The sequence below is a fragment of the Topomyia yanbarensis genome, chromosome 2 (assembly GCF_030247195.1).
Source record: "Topomyia yanbarensis strain Yona2022 chromosome 2, ASM3024719v1, whole genome shotgun sequence".
Taxonomy (NCBI): Eukaryota; Metazoa; Arthropoda; class Insecta; order Diptera; family Culicidae; genus Topomyia; species Topomyia yanbarensis.
Genome location: NC_080671.1, coordinates 372,514,546 through 372,540,175, shown reverse-complemented (window position 1 = coordinate 372,540,175; position 25,630 = coordinate 372,514,546). Strand labels below are relative to the sequence as shown.

The 25,630-nt window shown below is 39.7% G+C and overlaps 1 protein-coding gene and 2 non-coding genes across 6 annotated transcripts in view; all 3 read left to right on the top strand.

Annotated features, from left to right (window-relative positions):
- The first annotated feature begins 220 nt into the window (after positions 1 to 220).
- LOC131684552 (protein polybromo-1) overlaps positions 221 to 25,630 on the top strand; it is a 36,194-nt gene continuing 10,784 nt past the window's right edge. For 2 of the 4 annotated variants that reach the window (XM_058967541.1, XM_058967539.1), the window contains exons 1-13: positions 221 to 452; positions 514 to 647; positions 702 to 1,617; positions 1,837 to 2,063; positions 2,120 to 2,724; positions 2,780 to 2,915; positions 18,907 to 19,280; positions 19,347 to 19,665; positions 20,482 to 20,569; positions 20,631 to 21,261; positions 21,318 to 21,490; positions 21,549 to 21,721; positions 21,820 to 21,879. In XM_058967541.1, the coding sequence (XP_058823524.1) occupies positions 522 to 647; positions 702 to 1,617; positions 1,837 to 2,063; positions 2,120 to 2,724; positions 2,780 to 2,915; positions 18,907 to 19,280; positions 19,347 to 19,665; positions 20,482 to 20,569; positions 20,631 to 21,261; positions 21,318 to 21,490; positions 21,549 to 21,721; positions 21,820 to 21,879 (3,828 nt within the window). In that variant the 5' untranslated portion in view covers positions 221 to 452; positions 514 to 521. The remainder of the gene's footprint in view (positions 453 to 513; positions 648 to 701; positions 1,618 to 1,836; positions 2,064 to 2,119; positions 2,725 to 2,779; positions 2,916 to 18,906; positions 19,281 to 19,346; positions 19,666 to 20,481; positions 20,570 to 20,630; positions 21,262 to 21,317; positions 21,491 to 21,548; positions 21,722 to 21,819; positions 21,880 to 25,630) is intronic. The other 2 variants (XM_058967540.1, XM_058967542.1) reach the window with 2 other exon arrangements.
- Trnae-uuc (transfer RNA glutamic acid (anticodon UUC)) lies at positions 18,781 to 18,852 on the top strand. The gene has a single exon. It is a non-coding gene; the product is annotated as a tRNA-Glu (tRNA).
- Trnaf-gaa (transfer RNA phenylalanine (anticodon GAA)) lies at positions 20,376 to 20,448 on the top strand. The gene has a single exon. It is a non-coding gene; the product is annotated as a tRNA-Phe (tRNA).

The following is a 25,630-nucleotide window of genomic DNA, read 5'->3' as shown; positions in this document are numbered from 1 at the left end:
AAAAAGAAAACTTTTCTCTTTCGTTTACTATCAACATCTGTGATTGGCGCGTAACAGTTTGTCGGGAATTTCCATTCAAAGTGGATTTTGACAGTTGGCTTTTAGGCCGTAATCATATGTTTGTCGAGAATATAATGAATTTGATTAAAACTTCTTTTGCCATATTTTGTCAATATTTACGTAGGGCAGTTAGACCTTTTTCAAATGTTAGGCTAGACGGCACGACGCCTTTCTTTTGTCTGACATCTTGTTTTTCAGCTTTGTTGGTGAAGTGAACCCGAAATATGTTATAATCTATAGGGAAAAAACGATCATTTTGGTGTTTTGAGCATAGAAAAGTGTTGTGAAGTGTTTAGATTTGTAAGGCAAATTGTTAAACTTGGCGTAAGTTAAAAGTTGACCGCACAAATCGCATTTCAATTTGTTGGATTTACGTCGGCCATAGATTTTGGGTAGCCTAAATTGTTTATTCTTTTTTAACAAAAATATAAGTATTTTGCTTAACACTTTTAGATTTCATTATGAATAAGAGAAGGAGAAACAGCTCTTATCAAAGTCCCCTAGATGATGATGAAAGTGGTGAAGAATCCACTCCAAGGCAATCTCCGGCACCGTCTGTTCCGCGGAAGAAGAAGAAGCTCGATCCGGTTTGTTTGTTTTGGTTGCTAAAATTGATTAAATCTAATTATTTTGTTTTCCAGGCGGAATTATGCCAGCATCTATACGAGTCGATTCGTGCCTTCAAGAAGGAAGATGGAACTACCTTGTGTGATACTTTCATACGGGCTCCCAAACGCAGACAGGAGCCGTCCTACTACGAGGTGGTGGTCAATCCAATCGATCTGTTGAAAGTTCAGCAGAAGCTTAAAACCGAAGCCTACGAGGATGTTGATGATTTAAAGACCGATGTGGAGTTAATCGTGAAGAATGCCAAGGCTTTCTACAAACCCGATTCGCCCGAGTATCAAGACGCTTGCCAGTTGTTAGAAGTTTTCAACACAAATCGAATCAAGCTAATGGAGAGTCAGCAGGAACAGGATTCAAGTGAACCTAGACCACGTAAAATTGTCCGTCCACGAAAGTCGACTCACGAAGAAGAACCCGACACAGATGATTTTGATCCATATGAAGAATTGTTCAACTCGGTCATGACCGCAACAGATGAGAATCGTGAACTGCATAGGATGTTTCAACTGTTGCCATCGAAGAAGCTCTATCCCGAGTACTACGACGTCATTGATCATCCGATTGACCTGAAGTGTATCGCCGTTAAGATTCAGACAAACGCTTATGCGACTCTGAACGATATGGAAAAGGATTTACTGCAGATGATCAAAAATGCCTGTACGTTTAACGAACCGGGCTCGCAGATCTACAAGGATGCTAAAACTTTAAAACGGATTTTCACAAGCCGAAAAGCGGACATCGAGGCTGGTCGGTTCCGTAAAAGTGCGAACCGGAAGGCGCGAACTGGGACTAGTTTGAGCTCAATGGTTGCCGCTCTGAAGGAAGAGATCGAGAGCTCTGACGACGAGCTTGATGATTCGATGGAAACCGAAGGGGATGGCCCACTTTGGCAACTATTCGATCAACTGTACAACACTGCTAACACCAATGGTAATGATCGGAAACATGTGAATCTTCCCAGCTTTGTATTTGTTATGTCCTGCTAAATTAGCATTTTGTTACCAATTTCGGTTAATTTCGGTTCTGTTTTTCATTTCCATCCCTGTTCCTAACCATTTTTGTTTTTCCTATCGTAATTTGATCGATTGCCTTTCCCTACGACTATCCCGCTACCCTTTGCGGTTTGAAACCACAACTTTCCTCTAATAGATCCCAATGCTGTAGGCGCACCGCTGGGAGAATCGCTCTGGAAACTGCCGAACCGTCGGTTCCATCCAGAATATTATGCACAAATTAAGAAACCAATTTCCATGGGTCAGGTGCGCAACAAGCTGAAGAAGGGACTGTACTCGAACGTGACGGATATGAGTGCGGATTTGTACGTTATGCTGGACAACGCTAAGAAAACAAATCCACCGAGTAGTAAAATCTATAAGGTAAGAATTTGTAAAAAATGATTTAACAGACATTGATAGAGTTCTGTTGTTTTTAGGATGCTGTCAAGATGCAAAAGCTTCTCAATCAAAAATTGATCGATGCTCGTGATCTAGACAATAGCGACGACGAAAATGATACCGATTCATCTTTGGCAACGGTAGCCCCCGTTAAAACCCCCAACCCCAAGCGAAGTCGTCCCCGCAGCCGTGCTGCTTGCGCTATAATTCACTCTCCACCACAAACATCTTCCGGAACGGCTACCAGTACCCCGGTGGCCAAGGGAGCAAATCGACAATCGCTGCTGGGCACACTGAAGAAAAAACTTTTGTCGCTGCACGACTATATGGTAGATTTCACCGTCGCTGGACGGCAACCGATGATATTATTTATGGAGAAACCTTCGAAAAAGTTGTACCCGGATTACTATCAGGTAATTCAGCATCCCATCGATATGATGACGATCGAGCATAATATGAAGGCCGATCGGTACAACACGTTGGACGATGTGGTTGGCGATTACCGGCTTATGTTCTCCAACTGCCGGAAGTACAATGAAGAAGGCTCGCAAATCTACGAGGATGCTAACATTCTGGAAAAGGCGCTCAATGAAAAGTTGAAGGAGTTCTCATCGATTAGTAAAAGACTTAGTACACCTAAACCGTAAGTGGTCTGATTATTTATTTTTATCTCATCACTGACTATTGTTTCAACACAGCACTACCAGGGCCAAACCGAAGCTCAACACATTGGAATCCAAGCTAAAACATCTGTACGAAACCGTCCGAGAGTACCGAGAACCGAAAGCAAATCGTCAGTTATCTTTCATCTTTGTGAAGTTACCATCGAAGAATGTAAGTACAATTGCCAAACACGCGGGATAGAATACTAGATGCTATTGACCTTACCATATCAGGGTTAGTAGACTGTCCCTATAGCGAATTCTTGTGTTTTCTTCTCTCTTTCTTTCCGGTGTTCCGTTTCACACACCACCACCATTACTGGTTGTGTTGGATGGGCATATGGAAAGAAAAAGGTAATTTTTTTAATTTCGAGCGTTTTTATATTATTATTTTCATAGAAATTAATTTTAATATATTGTAAAATCTTCGCAGGTGGTGTTTTTCATATTTTGCTTTTTAATTTGAAATGGGGCGATTTTTTGATATTATTTTTGTTTAAAAAATGGTAAAATTTTATGATTCATGACAAATTGATCCAAATTCTTTATATTTTTTTGAGAATTTGTTACAATTGTAAAATTTTATATGTATGTAACAGAAATAATCAATAATACGTAGTGGTGTTGAATTTATACTCGAATGCATAACGTTTTTATACAAAACATAAAATACTTTGACCAAACCATACATTTAGAAATAGAAATAATCGTCCGGATACCTGGTTCGATTGTGTTTTACGCTTGTTCTATATAAAACCACATTTTAGGGATTATGTTCCATAATCCAGAAACAGCGACTAACCCTGCTTCACGGAATTCAAGTTCATTTCTTGAATTCTATATGGACAATACGTTAATTTAAACATATTGACTGAATTGTATATGGACAAGTTAATTTAAACGTACTGACAACTCGGTTCATTATTGCTAAAGGCTTCTGAACCAACCAAATAATGGTTCAGGTATAAAAATTAAACAAATAAGAGCACAAACAGGTTCATAATCGATCTTTTTACCTAAATATGGTACGGTTTAAAATGCAAACCATTCGTATTTTTTATACGATCCAAATAACTATAGTTTTCAATTTTCACCAATTTCTAGAAAATGTGAGCATTGCTCAGTTATATGCGGCAAGTGTAGCGCTGCGATCACAAAAGAGTTGGCTGGATCAGCAGAACATAATATTGATCGGTAAAGCAGCACGCGGTTTATGGCTAGGCTTGAAAGCTTCGAATACATGTTATGTAACGCCTGTAACAAATGGGGTTTTCGATTGATTGACACCGGTGTAGTGGAGTGCACTGAAACTGCACCGTTTTTGCACTTTCTAGCAGTAGTGCAGAAAACTGCGTATGTTTCATTGACACTTCTGCTAGAAAGTGCAAAACCAGTGCAATCTACTACACCGGTGTCAATCAATCGAAAATCCGAAAAGGGTATCCAAATTTTTACACTGGCGCAAATTTCGCTAAACGTTTCTCAAATGTCCAAATATTTGTAAAGATAAACACATATACGTCCATCACTTTTATCAACTTCTTTGATAGTTCAATTTGTTAGGGACGATCCATAAATGACGTAGCATTTTTTTAGTGATTTTTAACACCCCCCTCCCCCATCGTAACATTTCGTCACAAACCTTTAAATACCTCCTGGTAATTACGTAGCTTGACGGTAATTCTCCCCCCCCCCCCCTTGTCCACGTAAAATAAAAAAAAAATTAAAAAAACGATGTTAGTTATTCGATTCTGTCACGTTCGCCCGAATGACATTCACCCGAAAGCCATTTACCCGAAGGACATTTGCCCAAATGTCACATAAACCCGAATGTCATTCACCCGAATGCCACAAACACCCGAAAGACATTCGCCCGAATGCAACATAAACCCGAATGCCATTCGCCCGAATTCCATATACCCGAAAAACATCGAAATGTCAATCAAAAAAAAAAAATTAAGATGAAATACAAATTTTATTACATTTGATGCTATAAAGAAATTAACACTAAAGCTATACCAGTCAAATAGTTAATCCAATCACCTGGTTTGTATGATTTAACTAGGGTTTCCAGTTTTAGGTCCTTTCGTGAGTTCTTTTTAGACTTTTTAGCTGTGTGTACCGTTTGTAGTGTACGTAAAACATACGTACTAGGGTTTTTCTCTTCAAGCTGCAACTGCTTCAACACACCATAGAATTTCCACGGCTTAACAAACCGTTCCATTTATTGTGCTAGTCTTCCACATTATTGGTGGTTCTAGGAATCTTTGTCGATACATTTTCGAAAACTGACCACGAAGCGGGGGGCAAAGAAGGGTTATCGAGAAACTTTTTGATTAGCTTCCTTCCTACCAAAAATACAATTTTTACTAATATAATCCAAAAAATCGTCCTCAATTTTTCGAGGGCCATTGGAGTACCTTGATGGGGCAAGAAATCCAAGGCAATAACTTGTTTGTAAATTAGTTGTATTCGGTGATCTTCCGAATATTTTGTCTGACGACCAAGTTGTTTTATTTTTCTGAAAAAACTTTGGTTTAGATGGAAGAATCATACGTGAATTAGGTGAAAGAATCATCCTGTCTCGAAATCCAATATTACGTAGAGAGCTATTTGGTATATAGATTCAAGAAATCGCTTTTTTTTGGAAAGAAGGAATCAACCCTTATGTTTGAGTATACCGGGCAGACGAGTGGATCAACAGTTTCTTGGTGGTTATTTGGCATGCAGATCCAAGGATTTGTCATGTTTGAAAGAAGCAATAAACCCCTAATTGTGGGAAAAGAGCTGCTCATGTTTAAACGAAGGAATCAATCCCTAAGTGTGAGTAAACCGGGCAAACGAGTGGATCACCGGTTTGATTGCGAGCGCTATTTGGTATACAAACTCGAAGAACTGCTCATATTTAAAGAATGAATCAACCCCTATATCTCAGTAAACCAAGCATACCAATGGATCACAGGTTTGCCGAGTAGGGACCTTCGCTTCGGTTCCTCGATCTCGGTAATTGTGGCAAAGCCGCATCACACTAGCTTTGCCACATAACATTTATGAGCTACTATTTACTAACGGTGTTGTGCCAAATGGACTTCCACCATGCAAGATATAATTACTAATTTAATTGATTCAATTCGTTAACGGAACATCTTAATATATATTTACCTCGATCGATGGTGTTTCCGAAAGATTTCTTATTATTTTGCCCGGTTTATGACAAGATTTCACCGCTCGAGCTGACAACTGCGTCCTATATGCATCAGTTTGCACCTGAAGAGCATTTGTGGCGTTGGCAACAGAACCTCAGTGACGTCAGATAGAACACCTAAAAGCGATGTCGCATAGCCACATTGGTCAGTGTACGGTTGACTATTGTGGCTACGCCACATCGCTTTCTGGTGCACTGTCCGACTTCGCTGCCGCTCAGTCGGCTTTAAACTAGCTATAGCCCCTATGTTTGAGTAAACCGGGCAAACAAGAGGATCACAGGTTTGCTTATAACTCCGGCGACGGGAGGATCAACGCCTCGTCCAACGGAACCTCAGCGGCTTTTCGCCGCTTCGGATCCTTGGCCTCGGATATGCGGCCAAGCCGCATCACACTAGCTCCGCTGTATAAGCTCACTTGTTATTGTTCAGTTTATCAAACTTTGGTTAAAGATTTCACATTTCCCGTTCGGATTTGGTTTATTTAGGTTAAAATACATCCTTTTGGCAAAAAAAAACCGCATTAAAGTCGGACTTCTATCACTAAAGTCACCAAACTAGACAATTACCGATTTTATATTATGCTTGAGTGAATGTGGTATTCGGGTTAATGACATTCGAGCGAGTGGTCCATTCGGGTTTATGGCATTCGGGTAAATGGTCCATTCGGGTTAATGACATTCGGGTAAATGGTCCATTTTGGTAAATGGTTTTCGGGCGAACGTCATTCGGGTAAATGACTTTCGGGCGAATGTCATTCGGGTGAATGTGATAGAACCTAGTTATTCCCCTTTAAAAGAGCTACGTATCATGACATGACCCCCTACCCCCCCCCCCCCCCTGTCGTCACACATCATCACAAAATTCAAAACTCCCCCCTCCCCCATATAATGCTACGTCATTTATGGATGATCCCTTATGAAACGCATCTAGCTTTTGCTGTCTAATGGATAATCTCAAAAACTGAGGTTACTTTTGTATGTCACGCGGATGTTTCCTAATTCTGTGCGGCGTGCAAGACCAGACATGCTTCTGTGTGACCTTTAGGGGTAATAACTCGACAATATACTATAGCAGTAGATTATCTTGGAATTGACAATATGTTCCAAAATAATTTCCCCAGCCTAAGCAGTACGACTTTGAGCAGCATAGTAGAACATTGGGCTGAGCAACATGACGCTCCGGTGACGTCAGATGCATATACTACAGTATATCACTGACAACTATGACGAAGAGATAGTATGCGTACAACTAATGTACATAGATTTTTGGTTGAGATGCAGAGAAATATATAAAAAAAAACAAATTTACACCACCTACCTAACTTTTTTTTTCGCTGAACTTAGATTTATGTATTATGTATACATACGAGTATGAATGCAATGTCTACGTATTACTGTTGTTTTCACATTGTACAGGGCTTGGTTTTATCTTCTATCCTTTATTCTTAAAAACAGAAAAACACATCAATGCAAAATGTATAAAAACATCACCATCGCACGATCTGTTGGGTATGCATTTACTCCAAACGTAATACTCCGTCACAGACGGAGCGTCAGATCCGGGTTTGAATAATCTAACCTTACATTGATATTCCGATTGCTATAAAAAATCATATATGGGGTTTTCGATTGATTGACGGTGTAGTGGAGTGCACTGAAACTGCACCGTTTTTGCACTTTCTAGCAGAAGTGCAGAAAACTGGGTATGTTCCATTGACACTTTTGCTAGAAAATGCAAAACCAGTGCAATCCACTACACCGGTGTCAATCAATCGAAAATCCCAATAGAGTCTGACGCGTGGTGACGGTGCATTCTGTTCGGACCTTCAATTTATTTCATATAGTCGGTAAAGTAGGGGCGGGTGGCTTGAAAGCTTCTCGTCTGAGTTATTTATAGCTATTACGGGCAAAATTCCCGGAAGTGGTGCCAGATTTTTCGAGAAGAACGTTATTGCGTGTTTGGGTAATTTATTAAAAAAAAGTAGGGGAAAGTTTCCGGTTGTGGCCGGGCTTAGTTTTTTGTATATGAGACGCATTGCAGACATATGTTACACTGAACAGTATATAGAATTTAGCATTCTTTCCACCGAAGAAAGTATCTTCATTCACGCGGTTTTTGTTTATGCAAATTTTAGTACGTCTCAACTTATCGTAAACCGCGTAACGAATGAGGCCTAACCACACAGAAAAAAATATTGGCAAGGATAAACATGTTTCACTTTTAGCAAAAAACCAAGCCTGCTTTTAGGTTTATAAGTAAAACTTATAAATTCTCAAGAATAGTAATCCAAATAAACGTTTTCATTTCAATTTATTGAAGAATAGTAATCAAAATAAAAGTTTTCTTTTCAAACTAAGAGTATGCGTTGGTTGTTTTTTGCTAAGAGTGAAAAACTTTTATATTTACCACTTATCGACTCAATCATGAAAACACACTTGTGTTAGTAAACAATCATTAGGGAACATATTATCCGTCGGCTGGGGTTAGATGAGGAAGAGAAGAAAGTTTGATTGGCATTTTGCTGCTAAACTCAATTTCCTGCTGCGACATCTACATATTAATAGGTTAAAACAAGATAAGGTTGATGTTTGTGTGTTTTTCATATCTAGGCTAAGTAATTTGATACAATTTTATGATGTTTTTTCTATAAATACGCATTAATCATGGTGAATAATGGGCTCAGAAGGGAAGAAAACTTGGAAGTCAATGATAACAGTTTTTGGTAGATACACTCAAGTTAAACATAAGAAATATTCAAAAAAGTGAATACTCTACGTCTAGATTAGGGTTCATAACCGTCCGATTTAATAATATTTGAACAACCAATCAAAGCGTAATAAATATAAGTTCACTTTTGACAACAATTAGTTCTCATTACGAGCATATACAACTTTCTGCGAGGTGGTTTTATATCGGTTCTGAAAGAAAAATTTAAAAATATGCTACAGTGTCCCTCTTTTGCAGAAAAAGTCTGTTGCCATCTCGAAGGAAATTAATTTTCTTCCACATTACTTTCATTTTTTATACGGATACGGTCAGTTTTCTTAAAAAATGCAAAAATTACATAAACTTCTACCTTAAGCATGTAGCGCCCCCTATATATATTTTAAATACATATGACAATCCCTAATAACAATTGAGGTTTTATGGCACTCTTGAAGCCCTTCTTAAAACTTAGCATGCCCTTGTAGTGTGCTATAAAACTAGAAATGCTACTTGGGATAGTTACACACTACATAAACAGATTCTTGCTTCCTCAATCATTTACAATCAAACTAGTTGACACGTCGGAACCCTTTTAGCTCAAATCCGCTTCATACGCAGTGATTCAATTTTACCGTTTTAATGCAATTGGGATATTTATCCATTTTCGAAGTCACTACCAACGTATCTGGCTTTCGGAAGAATTTCGTGAATGCGGTAAAAGCCTCTATGCTTAGGGATAATCTTTTTGTTGGTTCCAATAGTAGCATCAATGTTCCGTATTAGAACGGAATCACCTTCGGAAAGCAGAAAAGGAGGCCTATGTTTCTTCTCATGGGATTTGGAATTACGATTTTCGAAAGTTTAAGACCGCTCTACACACTCTTTAGCGGAACTTCGTTTTGACCCCAAAATTCGTGCGGAATCAGGAGACTCGGGATTCATCTCATTTTGAAGAATTCCGCATAAATGCATACTAGGCGTCTGACGAATACTCGAATAAATACATGTTCCACTTTCGTAAGTATTTTAAACTAATCTGAATACTGAACAGGTTCCGAGAGCTTGGCTGACATGGATTTCGGAATTCGATTCACTCGTTCAACCTGACCACTTGTGCGTAAGCAGTAGTGATCTTCACGTGGACGATATAGCACAGACTAACAGACATAACACTATGAGGGAATTTCCGTAAAAAATATCGATCCAGCAATTTTCCCAGAACACTAGCTCCACCTTTTATTCACGGTCCCAAGCACTCATTTGCTGGTGGGTTACCCCCCAGGCTTGGGAACATTTTTTTACTACTGATCTATCCCCCATATGCTTGTTCATATGTCAGTGGCGCCATAATTTCAAAAGCGGCCACAGTCCCAACTACAAATATATTTAAAATGGCCGTTAAAGTGGGCGAAGCAATATTTTCGAGTGTTATGTCTGTTAGTCTGTGATTATAGTTCAACAGATACGAACTGAAATCCAACAAGGTAAAACATGTTTCGCGATCACTGATAGTCCTCCTTGGTCAACTATAATTCTCAGGATATTTATGGAGGCACGAACACACTTTTTTGTATTTGTCTAATTACCCGGGTACAGCTTAACAAATTTTGTGAATGCGTCTAATACGTCCAAAATGTTCTTTTTCTTTGAAATAATTGAAGGAAGCGTTCCAAAATGCACGATATGGATGGAATCGAAAGAAATGGGTATCTATTCAAAGCACGACTTTCGGAAGTGTGGCCGGAAAAAATAATACAACGTACCCAATTTTTAAAGTATTTGTCCACTTCGGTCTTCCTGTTTGTCCATATGACACATTTTTTCGTGAACGAAGCGTTTACGTTAACGTTCACATTTACTTTCATTTCTTTCGACGCATACAACTGCTTTCCAGTTTTGGAACAGCAATACACCATCCCGTCTTCCAGAATGAAATGACTCAAGTATGCTCTTACCACGACCTTGTTTAATTTGAAGTTGAAAATCTTAAGTCATCTGAATTGACGGCGCAACAGATTAGAATTGTCGAAAGTTACCATCGTAGGCGTAGCGCGGGGAAGCCGACTAAGGACATCCACATGATGTATGAGTGTACGGTTAGGATGCTGAATGGTATTATTATAATTCTTCAACTCATGAGCGCATCTTACAATTCTAGCATTTGCACGCTTCTTGTTTAAAATCGAATGCGAAATTTTCTTACTGAGTATATGATTGTCAGTCTCGAGCTCGAAGCAACGGCAGCACATGTTCGTTTCGAGAAGTAGCCAATAGGATGGGAACCTCGAATCGTACTGTTTCTGCGTCAGTATACCACCAAAACCATCACTGCTTGCACCACAATGTAACTTTGTCTCTTGCGTTGAATTATACAGTATCAGAAAAAGAGAAAAGATTAGCTTTTTGTGTAATATTTCAAGCGCTTCCGAACATTTATTATTAAAATTGAATATTACTCCAAAGTTCTCAAAGCACGCAGCAGAATGACGATGCTTTGAACGATGGGACGAATCTTCGCAAATAGGAGAATGACCCTGAACACTTGGTTGTTTGCTTCACATCACATGAAGAAGTAACGTTTCGATCCCAGCTAAATGAGAGTTACTTGGCCGTATGCTTTTTTCGTTCATCGTGAACCCCAATAGCTCGATTTCTGTGCATAAAAATTTTACATTTCTTTGCTTTAATCTCCAATCTAAATTTTCCCAACCTGCGGAGAACTCGTTTAAAAACGTTCATCAAACGTTGTCGTTGCTTTTGTTGCTGTTGTATGTAGATATATGCTTACGGAGCCTTCCATCATGAATCGTCTTAAAACAAAATTGATAAAACGCGGAAACACTGCTGCCTACTGCAGTTGGGTTTCGAAAATTGCAGGAGATTTTTCGAAATCACTAAGCACGCTTTTGTTTGGCGACACGTTTGTAGATTTCTCCAATAATTGCTGTGCTCGGACGAAGCCCAAGACCGGATTTTTTTCTCTTATCCAACTTGTTGAAAGTGTAAGGGAGGGCTCAGAACCAACGAAATCAATCGCTGCATCTGTCCTGGCCAATTCATCAGCTTATTCATTTCCACTAATACCGGAATATCCGAGCACCCAGTCAAGGTAGATAGTATTGACAATGCTTATTTCTTGCGTTTGGCTCGAGATCACCAACTTGAACCGTGATTTGCCCGAGCTTAGAGCCTTAATTGCGGCCTGAATATCGCAGCAAAAGTCCATAACTTTGCTGGACAAGCTCTATTGAAGGGCCTATTGTACTCCGCACATAATCGCCAAGATTTCTACTTGAAATACAGTACAGTATCTACCTAGCGAGTGAAACTGTTCTAATATTATTTCAAGACAGTAGACGCTAGCGCCAGCACGTCCGTCCATCCTATCCTAAATCTTCGCATGGAATGTCCTGTAAGAAAAACCACATGTGAGTGTAATATCGCTTGGAGCAAGAATATCTGCAGCCCAAGTAGGGGAACCCGGGGCTATTCGGACCTACCTAAGCAAATCGCCCTTTTATGTGGATACATACTCTACTTTTTTTTACATACACTACAATTTCCACCCTTTTACAATGTAGTGCTAATTCGGACCTCCCTACGGGTCAAGTTTTTTTTAAATAAATTGCGTTACAAAAACTAAATCTGATTAGTCACAGTTGTCTATTGGCGCATCATGTATTTTCTTTGCTGAGGTGTGTGTAATCGTGCGCGTAGCCGATGAACGGTGGTTGATGGAATATGGGGTCCGAATAACCCCGTACACTCATTTCGTTCAAAAGTGGTAAGCGTCTTAAAAACATATGTGTTTTCACTCAAATAAAAACTATCCATAAAATGGGAGCCTCAAGCTTTCCAAAACACTTACCTGTTACTTTTTTCACTTTCATTTGTGGCTTTAATCACGGTTTTACCATGAAAGGAACTTTTGTTTTGAGTATAGCGAAAAAATGAAACACGTTGTGTTTCCTTTCTAAAAAAAACTGAATAATGAGATTTACCTGTCAAAATTAATGATTAGAATAGCGGATTCACGAATATGTACGACAGTCAGGAAGTCTTACGATTTTCTGAGAAATCTAGGGGGTCCGAATTACCCCCATGGTCCTTATAGCCCCGGACCCCTCTAACTATTTGTGACCATAGTCGTGTATTACTGGTAGCATTGTACTTTTGTACCAGAAGTTACTACTGCTTCGGTGGCCTTTTCATTCATATATCTATTTACTCTGCTCCAAAAACCTATAGATTAACATGATAAAAAAACCTCATTTTACAATACTACGGCGATAGCTCCAGCAACAGTTCAGCGTCAACGAAACTTTCTATAAAAGATGGCCTGTAGCAAAATAAAACTTCATCAATCGATAGAATTGAAATTGTTGTGAAAGGGAAGAAATTTTTCCTAAGATTTTTTTCTCCACCCTAATATTTTAGTCATTCCCACATAAAGGTGTACCATATGCCAACCATTGTATCAAACGTTTAAAAACCATGTCAATATGAATCGTTCAACAATAGAATAACCATTGCCTGGTATAATATCGAGCATATAATCATTAACATTTTTCCATGCTCGACCATACAAACAACGGGTTGTTAAGAACGGTCACCATACCAAAATATGCAAAATATACATTTTGACAACGTATGCGTTATACGTTATACGTATACTCTTCTCAATCAATAGAGCATTGCAGGAAAATGTATAACCTCACTTTTCTGACAGCTCAGAGAGCTTGTTTACATGCACTTAGAAATTTTTTGATCCCACCCAGTACAGGAAACGTGGTTCGAATTCTAACACCATGTAAACAAGTTCGCTGAACTGTCATTTTTTCGAGCATTTTTGCTCTTATGACGTCATCTTGCAATGTCCCATTTTAATTTCATTTTTGTCTGTTCTAACTTCAACGTTGGGTTTTTCTCTTTTAATTTCAACACATTTTGTGTCATACAATGTGACACCAACTCTTCATCCTAATAACAGGGGGACATAAATTAAGTTGTCTGGTACCACCTGTACTTCATTCAATGAGTGCCGATCACGGAATGTCATAACACAATTACTATTCCCTAGGTACGCAAGGGATGATAACTTGTATCCATAATCTGTTTTGTATCGCGAATGATACAGTGGTGGTACTATAGATCGCCGTACGAAGTAAATTGAATTGACAGTGTCAAACAAAGAATTCATGGTGTTACATTGTCGCTTGTTAATTCCGATTGAGAAAGCAATACTTACGAGTTCCGATAGGGCCGGAGTTGATTCATCAACAGCATCTTCGACGGCTTCTCGGCGAAATTCTTCAACTAAACCCGAATAGAAATGTACAGTAACAAAACCATGATTTTCACTGTGACAGTACAGTAATTTTACAATAATTTACAAGAAGTTCTAGTGTTATGCTACAATACAAAACCAATAAACTTTAACGTTTTTACAGTAAATTTCAATGTAAAAACGACTTTTACAGTGAAAAAGGGTGGGGGGGGGGGTGTTGGTATGCATTTTTTTCTCGAAAACAGTAAAATTTAATGTGAATTTACTGTGTCAGTTTTATGCTCAATAGTAAAATTGATTGTTGCATGAAATTTTATTGTAAATCTACTGCGATAACGACGAACAATGTTGAAACAGTAATAACTGTAATATTTATTGTTTTATGATTGTTTGTAGGGTAAATGCTATTGTGAAATTCTATTCGGGAAGCCCTCCTGGATACTATTGGGTTGCGGGGCGCTGGTTTGGGCTCCTTACAATCCACAGATAGGTGTCCGATACCCGAATTGTTGTAGCATCTCAGTGGATCTAATCTTCCACCGGCGCTTCATTTCTGAGCTTTGCAAATTTAGAATAGGCTACATATCAAGGAGCTGCACATGCACATACCAACGCGAAAGCTGCTTCAATTTGGTTGGAGTCCTGACTGGGTAGAGGACTGTTATATTTTCTGAACGGTCCTGAAATCCGTCATTAATTAGCTGAATAACCTAGCTATCTTCAATGTTGACTTTTGATACTCTCTCCTGCATCCGAAGAATGTAACCAGCAGTGATGTGAATGTTTATTTTCAAAAGCCAATTTTCAGTTGAATCTACCGCAACCAAGATTCAAATTCAGATTGTTATGACAAAGAGATTGTTATGACAAAACCGAACGCTTTCGTTTCAAATCGGTGCTTTTTCATTCATCAACCCAAGTCACCGTCTGCTCTGTAGCGACTACACGCAGAATTTTATTTATGCATCGATAGCATACTTTTCTATCTGCCTCTTGTTTCTTCTGATGTAAATGTTATGCATTGGACATATTCGGTCTATCCACTCATTGAATGCTTACTAGAAGTATATGCATGAAAATGTATAAAAATCACAGCAGATGAAAAGAGACGGGAATAGAAAGTATGCTAACTATGCATATTTTTGTTTCTCAGTGTAGTTTATGTTAAATCTGGAGCTGTTTTTTATTACATCATATCTAACAAAAACGTCAAACGGAGAAATCGCGTGAAAAATTTCCCTTGTAACTTTTAAATTTATTTAACAATTAAAGCACATAGAATGCTAGTAATTCTACCATCACCTCTGCATTTACTCATTGCAGGATCGTATAAGCATATTACATGGTTTTACCGAGCATAACATAGAGATAATTGATAACAATTATTTTATTACATTTTGCCGATCGCTTTTGTTATTATGCTCTTGTACATATGTGGTCTTGGCAACACCGTTTGTAGACGGCACATTTTACTATGACGTTTTGACAGGCGCGCTTGTAGATGTTATATATTTCCTGTGTTGTTTGCAATCGAGAGTGTAGATATGAGGTTTGGCATTTGAAAAAGATGCTAACTACAGTTGACTTTGCAAAACATCGCAATGCAAAACATCACATGTGCGAAACTTTGGTACACAATATGTGACATTTTGACTTAAGATTAAATTAACATGTAAAGAGTTATTATCTTTTTCTATTACTTGTAGATGACAAAGAGTCAATGCTTAGCTTGTATTTGGCATAATCAGCCCGGGGACAACTTGACAGCTCCCATATATTGAACTCATAAGCAAATTTTGTGGTGATTTGGTGATGTCATGGCGGCTCGAATGGAACAAAATTTAAAAAAGGCGCATCCCATCTATTATTTTCTATAGCTGTAAAAAATGAACAATTTAAGCATTTCTATCACCAAATTTATTTCGCTGTTCAAATTAAAAACTGTCCATACCTTAACAGAAACATAGATTCCATTTTAGATCTAAAAAATCCAAGAAAAATAAATCGATTTTCAGAAATACAAGAAGATGGCTTTCAAAATCGAGCCACTTCCACTTATATTGAAATTTCCGAAAATCTTCGGGATCGAAATCCTCCGGTAGACGCCGTTCAATTAGTTTTCTGTCGGGCTGGAGCTGAGTAATATGCGAAATGAATTATGAAGGAATCCGTATCAAAACCATCGCAAAATCTTTTGGACAGAATTATTGCAAAAGTCGAATAAAACTCTGGCAAGAGTCGAACATAATTGTATATGGGTCCGTACACAAATGACGTAGCTTTTTTCGGTGATTTTTGACCTCGTAGCATTTGGTCACAAAATTCTAACCTCCCCCTCGTAAATAACGTAGCATTTACCTACCCCCTCCCCCTCGTCACATGCAAAGCGCCAGAGTGATGAAAAAAATTACATGTTTTTCAATTATTTTAAATACATGTACTTTCAAAATGTTTGACGACTTTTATCAACATTTTAATTATAACAGCAAATTGTGTGCAAAATAAGCCCATTTCATCACAAATATAGTGTTGATTGTTTTGTTTGGAATTTTATATGTCAAGGTGAGCATAAAGAGGAGTTCTCTCAGTTCACAATCCTGCAGCTGCCAATGATTCTAAAAAGCATACGTTCATCTAAATTACTAAATTTTGTTTGGTTGAATCCGAAGTGAAAATTTAATTCAGCTTCCAAACTAAATCTAATAGTTAGCAACATTAACTAACTAATGTAGTTAAATCCGCATACAAAATCATTTCGTATACGTGAACTTGTAATTCCGCAAATCGTAAAATTTATCTCATGAAAAACCGCATCAAAAGTAACTTGTTTGAATTTAAATTTATTTCTCTTGGGAATAATGGAGGATCATTAAATTGTTTTCTCTAAACAATGGGTTTTAAACTTAATGCTACATCGCACAACTTCTGACCCTACCCTACCCCTCGTCGCACTTCGTCAAAAATTTGGTATACCCTCCATACCCCCCCCCCCCCCCCCCAAATGCTACGTTATTTATGCATGGCCCCTATTCCTGGCAGCATTCTAAAACCAGGCACTACCGGGTTGCTACCAGAATTCTGGTAAAAGCGCACAAATTCTATCCAAAACCAATTTTGCTAACTGTGTAGAAAATCCTACATATTTCGTTTATAGTCCCAAACAAAATTCTAGAATTCTTGACGTTCTTAATTAATTTGAAACAAGATGTCATATGTTCTCGAATTGTTAGGCTTGGTGAGTTACTTTCATTGGCCAAAATGATTTTCATTCATATTTCTCGGGCAAAAAGCACAATTGATTTACCGATTACACACTTCACACAACAATAAAACAAAAAAAACAACGACTTCCAGTTAAATTTATAATTAGATTTATGTACCTTGCTGACAGTTTCCAGTTAGGGATAAATTTATTCTCTAATAATTGTTTTCTTTATCCACATTTTGGAATACGCTTTTTCTAAAGGTTGTTCTTGCTGCATTGACGGCGTTCATAACACATGTAACGAAACACGCTTTTCTCTTGAAACTATTTCGTTTCGTTGTTCGTGGTACTCGTACGGAGAAGGCATACTAGCGCCACCATCAAATTAGTGGTACATATATGAAACAAGCACTATCTGTCAAGTTGTCCCCGGGCTGGGCATAATAAACTCAGTTTGTTTACATTTGTTAGATATAACGTTTTGAATAAAAGGTATAGAAATGTTTGGATTTTTGTCTTTTTCATGCATACATGAACAGACTTCAGGGTAGTTTTGCTCGGAATACCTAGTCAGTGCATCTGTAGACATGCACAAAGCCAACGAAATTGGAAATGAATGGAAATTGATTGGATGGATGATGTAACTGGCAACGGCAGTTTGAACAGAGTAGGGCGTGATTTGAGATTTGTTCTTTCTTCATGGCCAATGCATAAAGTCAAACTTGTCGAAAAATGAAGTATCTCACAAATGATGGCGAACTGTTCAAATTGAACACCTACGACGGCTCTAAATGCCCCGGGAAAACTTGCCAAGTTCCTAAGTTAATATCACGCCTCGCCGATTTCCCAGAGAATTGACCCCATTTCATTGGAAATGAAAAGAATTAGTCCCATTGACTGCTGTTGAATTCTATTAATTACATTTTACACATATTTTTGAAAAGACCTTCAAATTAGTTATTTAAACTTTTACCTAAACCTTCATATTGTTGAACACTTCGTGTTCTTTTACTAGTTTTGTAAAGCATTTCCGCTAACCGATTTCATTGGCTACTATTTTCAAATGGGTGTTACTTAAAATGATCGAAATGTAGATTTGTGGGATTTCAAAACTGACATCTAAAATAGATTCAGAGAGCCAAAATTGGTTAAAACCTTATTTTAAAACATGTAAACCAAACGTTATAATTTTGCCAACTTTGTGTGCACTATGCGATGGTTCGATTTTCTGATTTGATCCAATGCTGCCATCTTATTACCACATTCACGAAAAACACCACCAAATCTGATGATGAATTTCATATCAAATAGGATTCGAAGGATTTTCCAAACTCTACAATTGATTTTTCGGTCTATATATAAATGAAAAGTGTAATTACAATGTAGAAACATTTTCAGTAATGAAAAAGGTACAATTGCACGCACCACTGAATTGAAACAGTTTTTTAGAAAAACCATCCAGAGATATTGAACAGGTGAAATAGCTCGAGGTTCATAGTTTTTAATGGAACACTTTTTTTTGATAGCAACTGTACCTATAACACGTCTATCGAATTGAAAAGTTTCTACATATACAAAACATTCATTTTCATATTTATTTCAAATAAGCTTTTAATGTCCAATATCTTCAACATCCCATATGGTCTAGTGGCTAGGATATCTGGCTTTCACCCAGAAGGCCCGGGTTCGATTCCCGGTATGGGAAATTTTTTTTCGTCGAAGACCATGTATTTTTTTTTAATAAAACCACTCCTTTTAGGAATATCCTGACTATTACGATATCATCAAGAACCCCATCGATATTGACAAGATCGAGCTGAAGCTACGCAAACAAAGCTACGAAAGCGTTGAAGAAATGGCTACCGATTTTATGCTGATGTTTGAAAATGCCTGCAAATACAACGAACCCGACTCTCAGATCTACAAGGATGCTCTGTGCCTACAGCAGCTCGTAATCCAAACGAAGCAAGCACTGCGAAGCGACGAAACCGTCCCGGATGTTCCACAGGCTGTGCAAGAACTGCTGCTTTCGTTGTTCACCAATCTGTACAATTATCAGGACGATGAAGGGCGGTGCTACACGGATTCGTTGTCGGAACTGCCCGAGCATGATGAGACTTCGGATGGAAATAAGTTAGTTGCTGTTGCATTTCACGTTAATAATTAAAAGATTACTTACCCATTGCATTAATTTTTTAGGGTCCGTGGAATTTCACTTGACTTGATTAAGCGTCGCCTGGATAAGGGTCTGTACAAACGACTGGACCTGTTTCAAGAGGATATTTTCACTTGCTTGGAGCGAGCTCGCAAGCTGAGCCGCACTGATTCGCAGGTGTTTGAGGATTCTATCGAAATGCAGTCATATTTTATCAAGAAACGCGACGAACTCTGCCGCCATGGCAATGTGCTTGAATCTCCGGCATTAAGTTACACTTCAATGCATTTGAGCGCGGCAGTGGAGGCACTTCGACAGACCAAGCTACTGGAGGAAGAGGCCGATACAGAGTCGGATGCGATGGTAAGTGAATAATTGTTTTGATGACTCGCGTATAAGTTGTAGTAATTTCTTGTGATTTCGAGAGGCTCATCTAGTTTTCAAAATCTATCTAATCTCTAATTAGGATTATAAACCTAATAATATTTAATCATTTGAATCATTCCATTAGAAACAAAGTTTGCCTCATTTCATCATATACATGAATTTTATTTTCATTTCACAAATTTTATTTTAAAATATATAATTGAACTAATTCATTTACATTCAAAGTTGAGCTCTCTCACCTGTAGTGGTGTGCTTCGACTAAAATTTAAAGCGAATTTTCCGTATCTGCTTTGAAATTCAAGTACAATTTTTTACACCTACCGACCTATAGCGAAGCTATTGGGGTTTTCGATTGATTGACACCGGTGTAGTGGATTGCACTGGTTTTGCACTTTCTAGCAGAAATGTCAATGGAACATACCCAGTTTTCTGCACTTCTGCTAGAAAGTGCAAAAACGGTGCAGTTTCAGTGCACTCCACTACACCGGTGTCAATCAATCGAAAACTCCATATCTATGCCTAGGGTACAAAATATGAACTGGACAGTGTCAATTTCGTCTTACATGACAGCACTGAGTCGATAAAACAGACTTATCTAAAAGCTCCGCGAGCTTTATCTTTCATATTACCTGCTTTTCCACGACTCGCATGATTGAAGTACCACTATCGAAGCAGCCTATCCATCAGCCGAAATAGCTCAGTTGGGAGAGCGTTAGACTGAAGATCTAAATGTCCCCGGTTCAATCCCGGGTTTCGGCATTCGTTGATTTTTTTTCTCATCTTTTTTTACAGCAACCATCACAGGGTGAAAGTATGACCATTGATCAAAAGGTGTTCTCCCCCGGAGATTTCGTTTACGTCGATCTTCCAGATAACAAAAGTAACCTTTTTTCCAACTACTGCACAAATACTTGTACTCATCAGAGTTTTTTCCATTTTAGTTCCCGGCATCATGTACATCGAACGGCTATGGACAAACAGCGACAACATAAAGATGATGTATGGCAACATGATGCTTCGGCCGTACGAAACGTATCATCTGCAAACGCGTAAATTTATGGAGCAGGAAGTGTTCAAAAGCGACCAACATCAGGCCATTCCCTTGTTCCAAGCACAGAACAAGTGCTTGGTGATGCACGTCAAAGACTACTTCAAGATGCGCCCGGAAGGTTTTGCCGACAGAGACGTCTTCGTTTGCGAATCCCGTTACAGTTCACGGGGACGATGCTTCAAGAAGATCAAAACGTGGACCATGGTGCGTGCGAACGATCCGGTAAAATTGATTCCACGCGAGACACCGCTGGACGTGAAACGAGTACAGTCCGTGTTCAAGGAGCGCGTTGAAAAGCATAAGGAAGAGCTCTCCGAGCTACAAATGCAGGAAGCGCTTGTGGAGAAGGAAAAACCGAATGTGGTTGTGTACGTGAACGGTGGCGACGAGGGTAGCGTGTTTTACGAACAGTATAATACTGTCTGCGGTGGGGTCGTGAAGACTGGCGACTTTGTTTACGTTGCCACCGAAGCTGGGAAACAATCGGTGGCACAGATTCAATCGCTGTGGGAGACGAAAGAGTAAGTTTTTTTTAACAGATATGTGTTAAGTATGATAATTGAAACGTCTATTTCAGTGGAAAATCATTCTTCCGTGGTCCGTGGTTGCTAACACCCCCGGAGGTTCCCGGCACCATTAGCCGTTTGTTTTATCGTCAGGAAGTTCTGCTCTCGTCGGTTCAGGAAAGCACCCCTACAGTGGCGATCGTTGGGCGCTGTGCCGTCCAAGAACAGCATGAATACATTACAAGTAAGGGACTTTTCGCTAAACGTTAGAAACCGAAATCAAACAATTTTCACTTTTCAAGGACGACCAACCGAGATCCCAGAGGCGGATGTGTTTCTCTGCGAATCAATGTACGACGAGATGAAGAAGCAGATACGAAAGTTGGGTGCGGGTGGATTGAAGAAGTTCAGTCATTCGCAGATGGTAACGATAGATGAAATTTATCACTTCCGAAGGCCGATCAATCCCCCAAAGGTAGGCGTCCTCCCAGTCGGCAGATTGGCGTGCGCGTGCACGTGTGTTTTTGTTTTCGTGTGAATCATATTATTCTCCTCCGTTGTGTGTTATTGTAGGTCACCTGTGGTGAAATCGCAGCCATGCAGGAAAACAGGCCGATTCCATCGGGCGATCTGGTAAATACCAGCATTTGCTGTTTCTTTTTTATGTTACCTAGTTTTGTGTTGTTTTTTATAAGCTAGTGTTTATTTTCTTTTAATAGTATTTTTATTTAGAGCTAACTATGTTTCACATACTAACACAAAACAAAAGTCGTATATATTATAAATTACTTATAAACTTGCGCTTCGACTTCGTCTCATAAGAATTCGGCACTAACTTAATGACAGAACTAAACTAACTAAGAACTAAATTTAGGAATATCCATCCTGCATGAAAGGAATCAGCAGTTTTACTCTTCAAGCTTTTACTAAATGTAACGCAATAATTTCCAAACGTTTCGTAGATGTTGGGATTATTCCGGAAATAACCATGAATGGATTAGTTGTGCCATTCCAATATTGCATGAGACTTCTGAAACTTGTATTGATACCAGCACTATCCTGACGACATTTTCTGTACTCAAAGCATCGATCAGCTCCTTACATCAATTTTATGCGGTCAACGGCTGGTCAGAAATGGCGATCCTTCTGCTATTTTGATGATTTACAAATCATGTGAGGGACCGATTTTGAAAGTCGCTTCAATTTTCTTCGACAGAACACCTGAAATCGACTCAATCATTCTTGATCGCATACATTGGAGTTGCATGGGATTGCCCTGGGATCAACGAAAACTACACACACAGGTTCCTTAGAAATTATGAGTGGTTTGATGCGGTTGGAGCATCGAAGAGAAATGGCAATAACAAAAGTTGTCTGTCAACATGAGACAAGTTTGTCAGCGCTACTTTGGAGGCTATTAAACGATTGGGGTGCGTCGTAACATACTCCAGTACAGAGCGACCACTGGTTGGGCTGTAACGCAGTCTGAATTAATAGAAGAGATTTATTTACAACAGATGGATCCACAAACGATAATTATGTAGGTTACGCGGTCCATGCAAGTTGACCCAAAGGAGCAAACTACCAAATCACTTCTATAATTCCCGTTTGAGCCTCGGAATTCATAGCTGCAACCAAGGGTGCAGAATACGTCGCTCGAACAGAAAGTCTGAGCAACTTAACGAAGTTGTCTAACAACAGGATTAGGAGGTGGGGAAAACGATCCCACACACCCGCATATCTCTCTAGGAGGCCATCAACGCTGTCGGCCGATGGGCGCCCGCCACCGGCTTCAACATCGCGGCCAACAACTGCGCTATCATCCACTACTGCGGTACCCACTATCCAGCTAACTCCCCATCAGTCCGTCTCAATAACATCGCCGTCCTTTTCAAAATAAATCAGTCGTCCTCGGAATCACTCTCGACAGAAAACTAAAGAATGGTCACCTGAGTATAATGACGGAACTCAAACTAAACCCTGTATTTGTCGTGATTTTCGCTTGGTGCTTGAACATAATTGTTGGGCTCCATGGTTGGCTGCTCGTTATGATGTCCGAAAAAGCCACCTGCTTTTGTTAGCGCGTTGCTGCTAGGCAACGGTTGTTATAGCTGGTAGACCGCTGCACCGTTGCTCTGCTGGTAAGCTCCTGCTCTGCCGGTGGACTGCTGCTGTGCTAGTGGACTACTGCTCTACTGGTGAACTGCTGCTCTGCTAGTGGACTGCTGCTCTACTGGTGGACTGCTGCTCTGCTAGTGGACTGCTGCTCTATGGACTGCTGCTCTAATGGTGGACAGCTGCTCTGCTAGTGGACTGCTGATCTACTGGTGGACTCATTCTCTACTGGTGGACTGCTGCTCTACTGGTGGACTGGTGCTCTGCTAGTGGACTGCTGCTCTACTGGTGGACTGCTGCTCTACTAGTGGACTGCTGCTCTACTGGTGGACTGCTGCTCTACTAGTGGACTGCTGCTCTACTGGTGGACTGCTGCTCTGCTAGTGGACTGCTGCTCTACTGGTGGACTGCTGCTCTAATGGTGGACAGCTGCTCTGCTAGTGGACTGCTGATCTACTGGTGGACTCATTCTCTACTGGTGGACTGCTGCTCTACTAGTGGACTGCTGTTCTGCTAGTGGACTGCTTTCCTTGACGTCCGAGTATCGAATGAGTCCAAAACCAAAAGGACCCTTGGTTTTATAAGCGCGTTAGAACCTCCCGTTGCTGCTGTTAGGCAACGGTTGTTATTTCTGCTTTGCTGATAGACCGCTACTCTGTTGGTAGGCTACTGCTCTGCTAGTGGATTGCTGCTCTGCTGGTAGAACGCTGCTCTGCTCTGCGGGTGGACTTTTGTTCTGCTGGTGGACTGCTGCTCTGCTGGTAGACTGCTCGTCTCGACGCCAGAGTTTAGAATGCGTTTCCAATCGAAACACATGTGCTTTTATAGATACGATCGTGTATCGGAAGACTCCACCCTTTTTTTGTTATTACTAACGAATCGATACAACATGGAATTCAGCTTGCTAAGTTAATACGAATTATTTTATATTTGGGAATCACAATATTGGCTGTTTTATTATTCTTCCTAACTCTACAGTATTGACTACAGTTCAAGATAAAATGGTGGCTAAACCGAACTTCGATATCTCATATGAGGTCGACATGGTGGATCGTCAGCTATCTCGTCATTCTATACGGATGGTTCTAAAATGGGTGAGGCTCGGGAGTTTACGGATCAAGAATTGAAGAAGCGATATCAATGGGAAAGTATCCTACAATTTTCCAGGCAGAGGCATATGCGATGTACACCTGCTCGGAGGTCTGTAGGAAAACGAAATAACAAACAAGCAAAAATAGCAATCTTTTCGGACAGCCGAGCAGCACTGTTTACATTAAGGTCGTCGAAATGTGAGTCCAAGCTGGTTTGGGAGTGCATCACATCTTTACAACAACTGGCAACTCGGAATAAAGTAATGATATTCTAGGTACCAGGACACCAAAGAATCGATGGCAACGAAGCGGCCGACGAATTAGTTAGGCGTTGTTCATCAAACATATTTGTTGGACCAGAACCATTTCTAGGCATATCTATCTGTGCCATCAAACCAGAACTTTCGGCTTAAGCAAGAGACAAACTACTAAACAAGTGGCGTAACGTAGTAGGCGCTCGATAAACCAAGAAATTCATACATCCAGATACAATGAGAGCCAAAAAACTAATGGATCTGAAACGAAAAGATTTACGAATAATCGCAGGTTTATTTACGGGACATTGTCCTGCTAAGTATCATCTAAAAATATTAGCAAAAATCAAAATGACATTTGTCTATTCTGTAAGTACGAACCCGAGAGCTTCGAACATATTCTCTGACATTGTGCAGTACTATTTCTTCGAAGGAAGAGATACTTCGGAAGGCATCTTATGACGCCTCACGAGCTATGTAATACGTGTCCACAACGGATCCTAAGCTACATTAGTAATGTACTACCCGGTTGGGACGACACATGTGGACAAACAAACAACTCGCTTCCAACTACATTGAATTCGGGTTATTTGTAATATATAGAGCAAACAGGGGCAGCTACAGAAGATAACCTGAATAGTGGTCGCAGTGGCAAAGTTTCTCCTAACAAAAAAAGTAGCGATGACGCCCCACTTCCAACGCCTTAAAAAGGACTGTGAAAGAAGAAAGCGGCTGGTTCGCCATCCCAAAAACAACCTCAGAATAGCACTGAATGCCGGACGATCCATAATGTATAGTGAATTCTACGAAATCATTAAACCACGGAGCGGATAGCCTCCGGGCTACAAACAAGCACCCCTGTCGAAGCAGCATGCGTCGAGGCCGGAATATTACCCTGCCACTGGGAAGCACTGAATCTCTTCA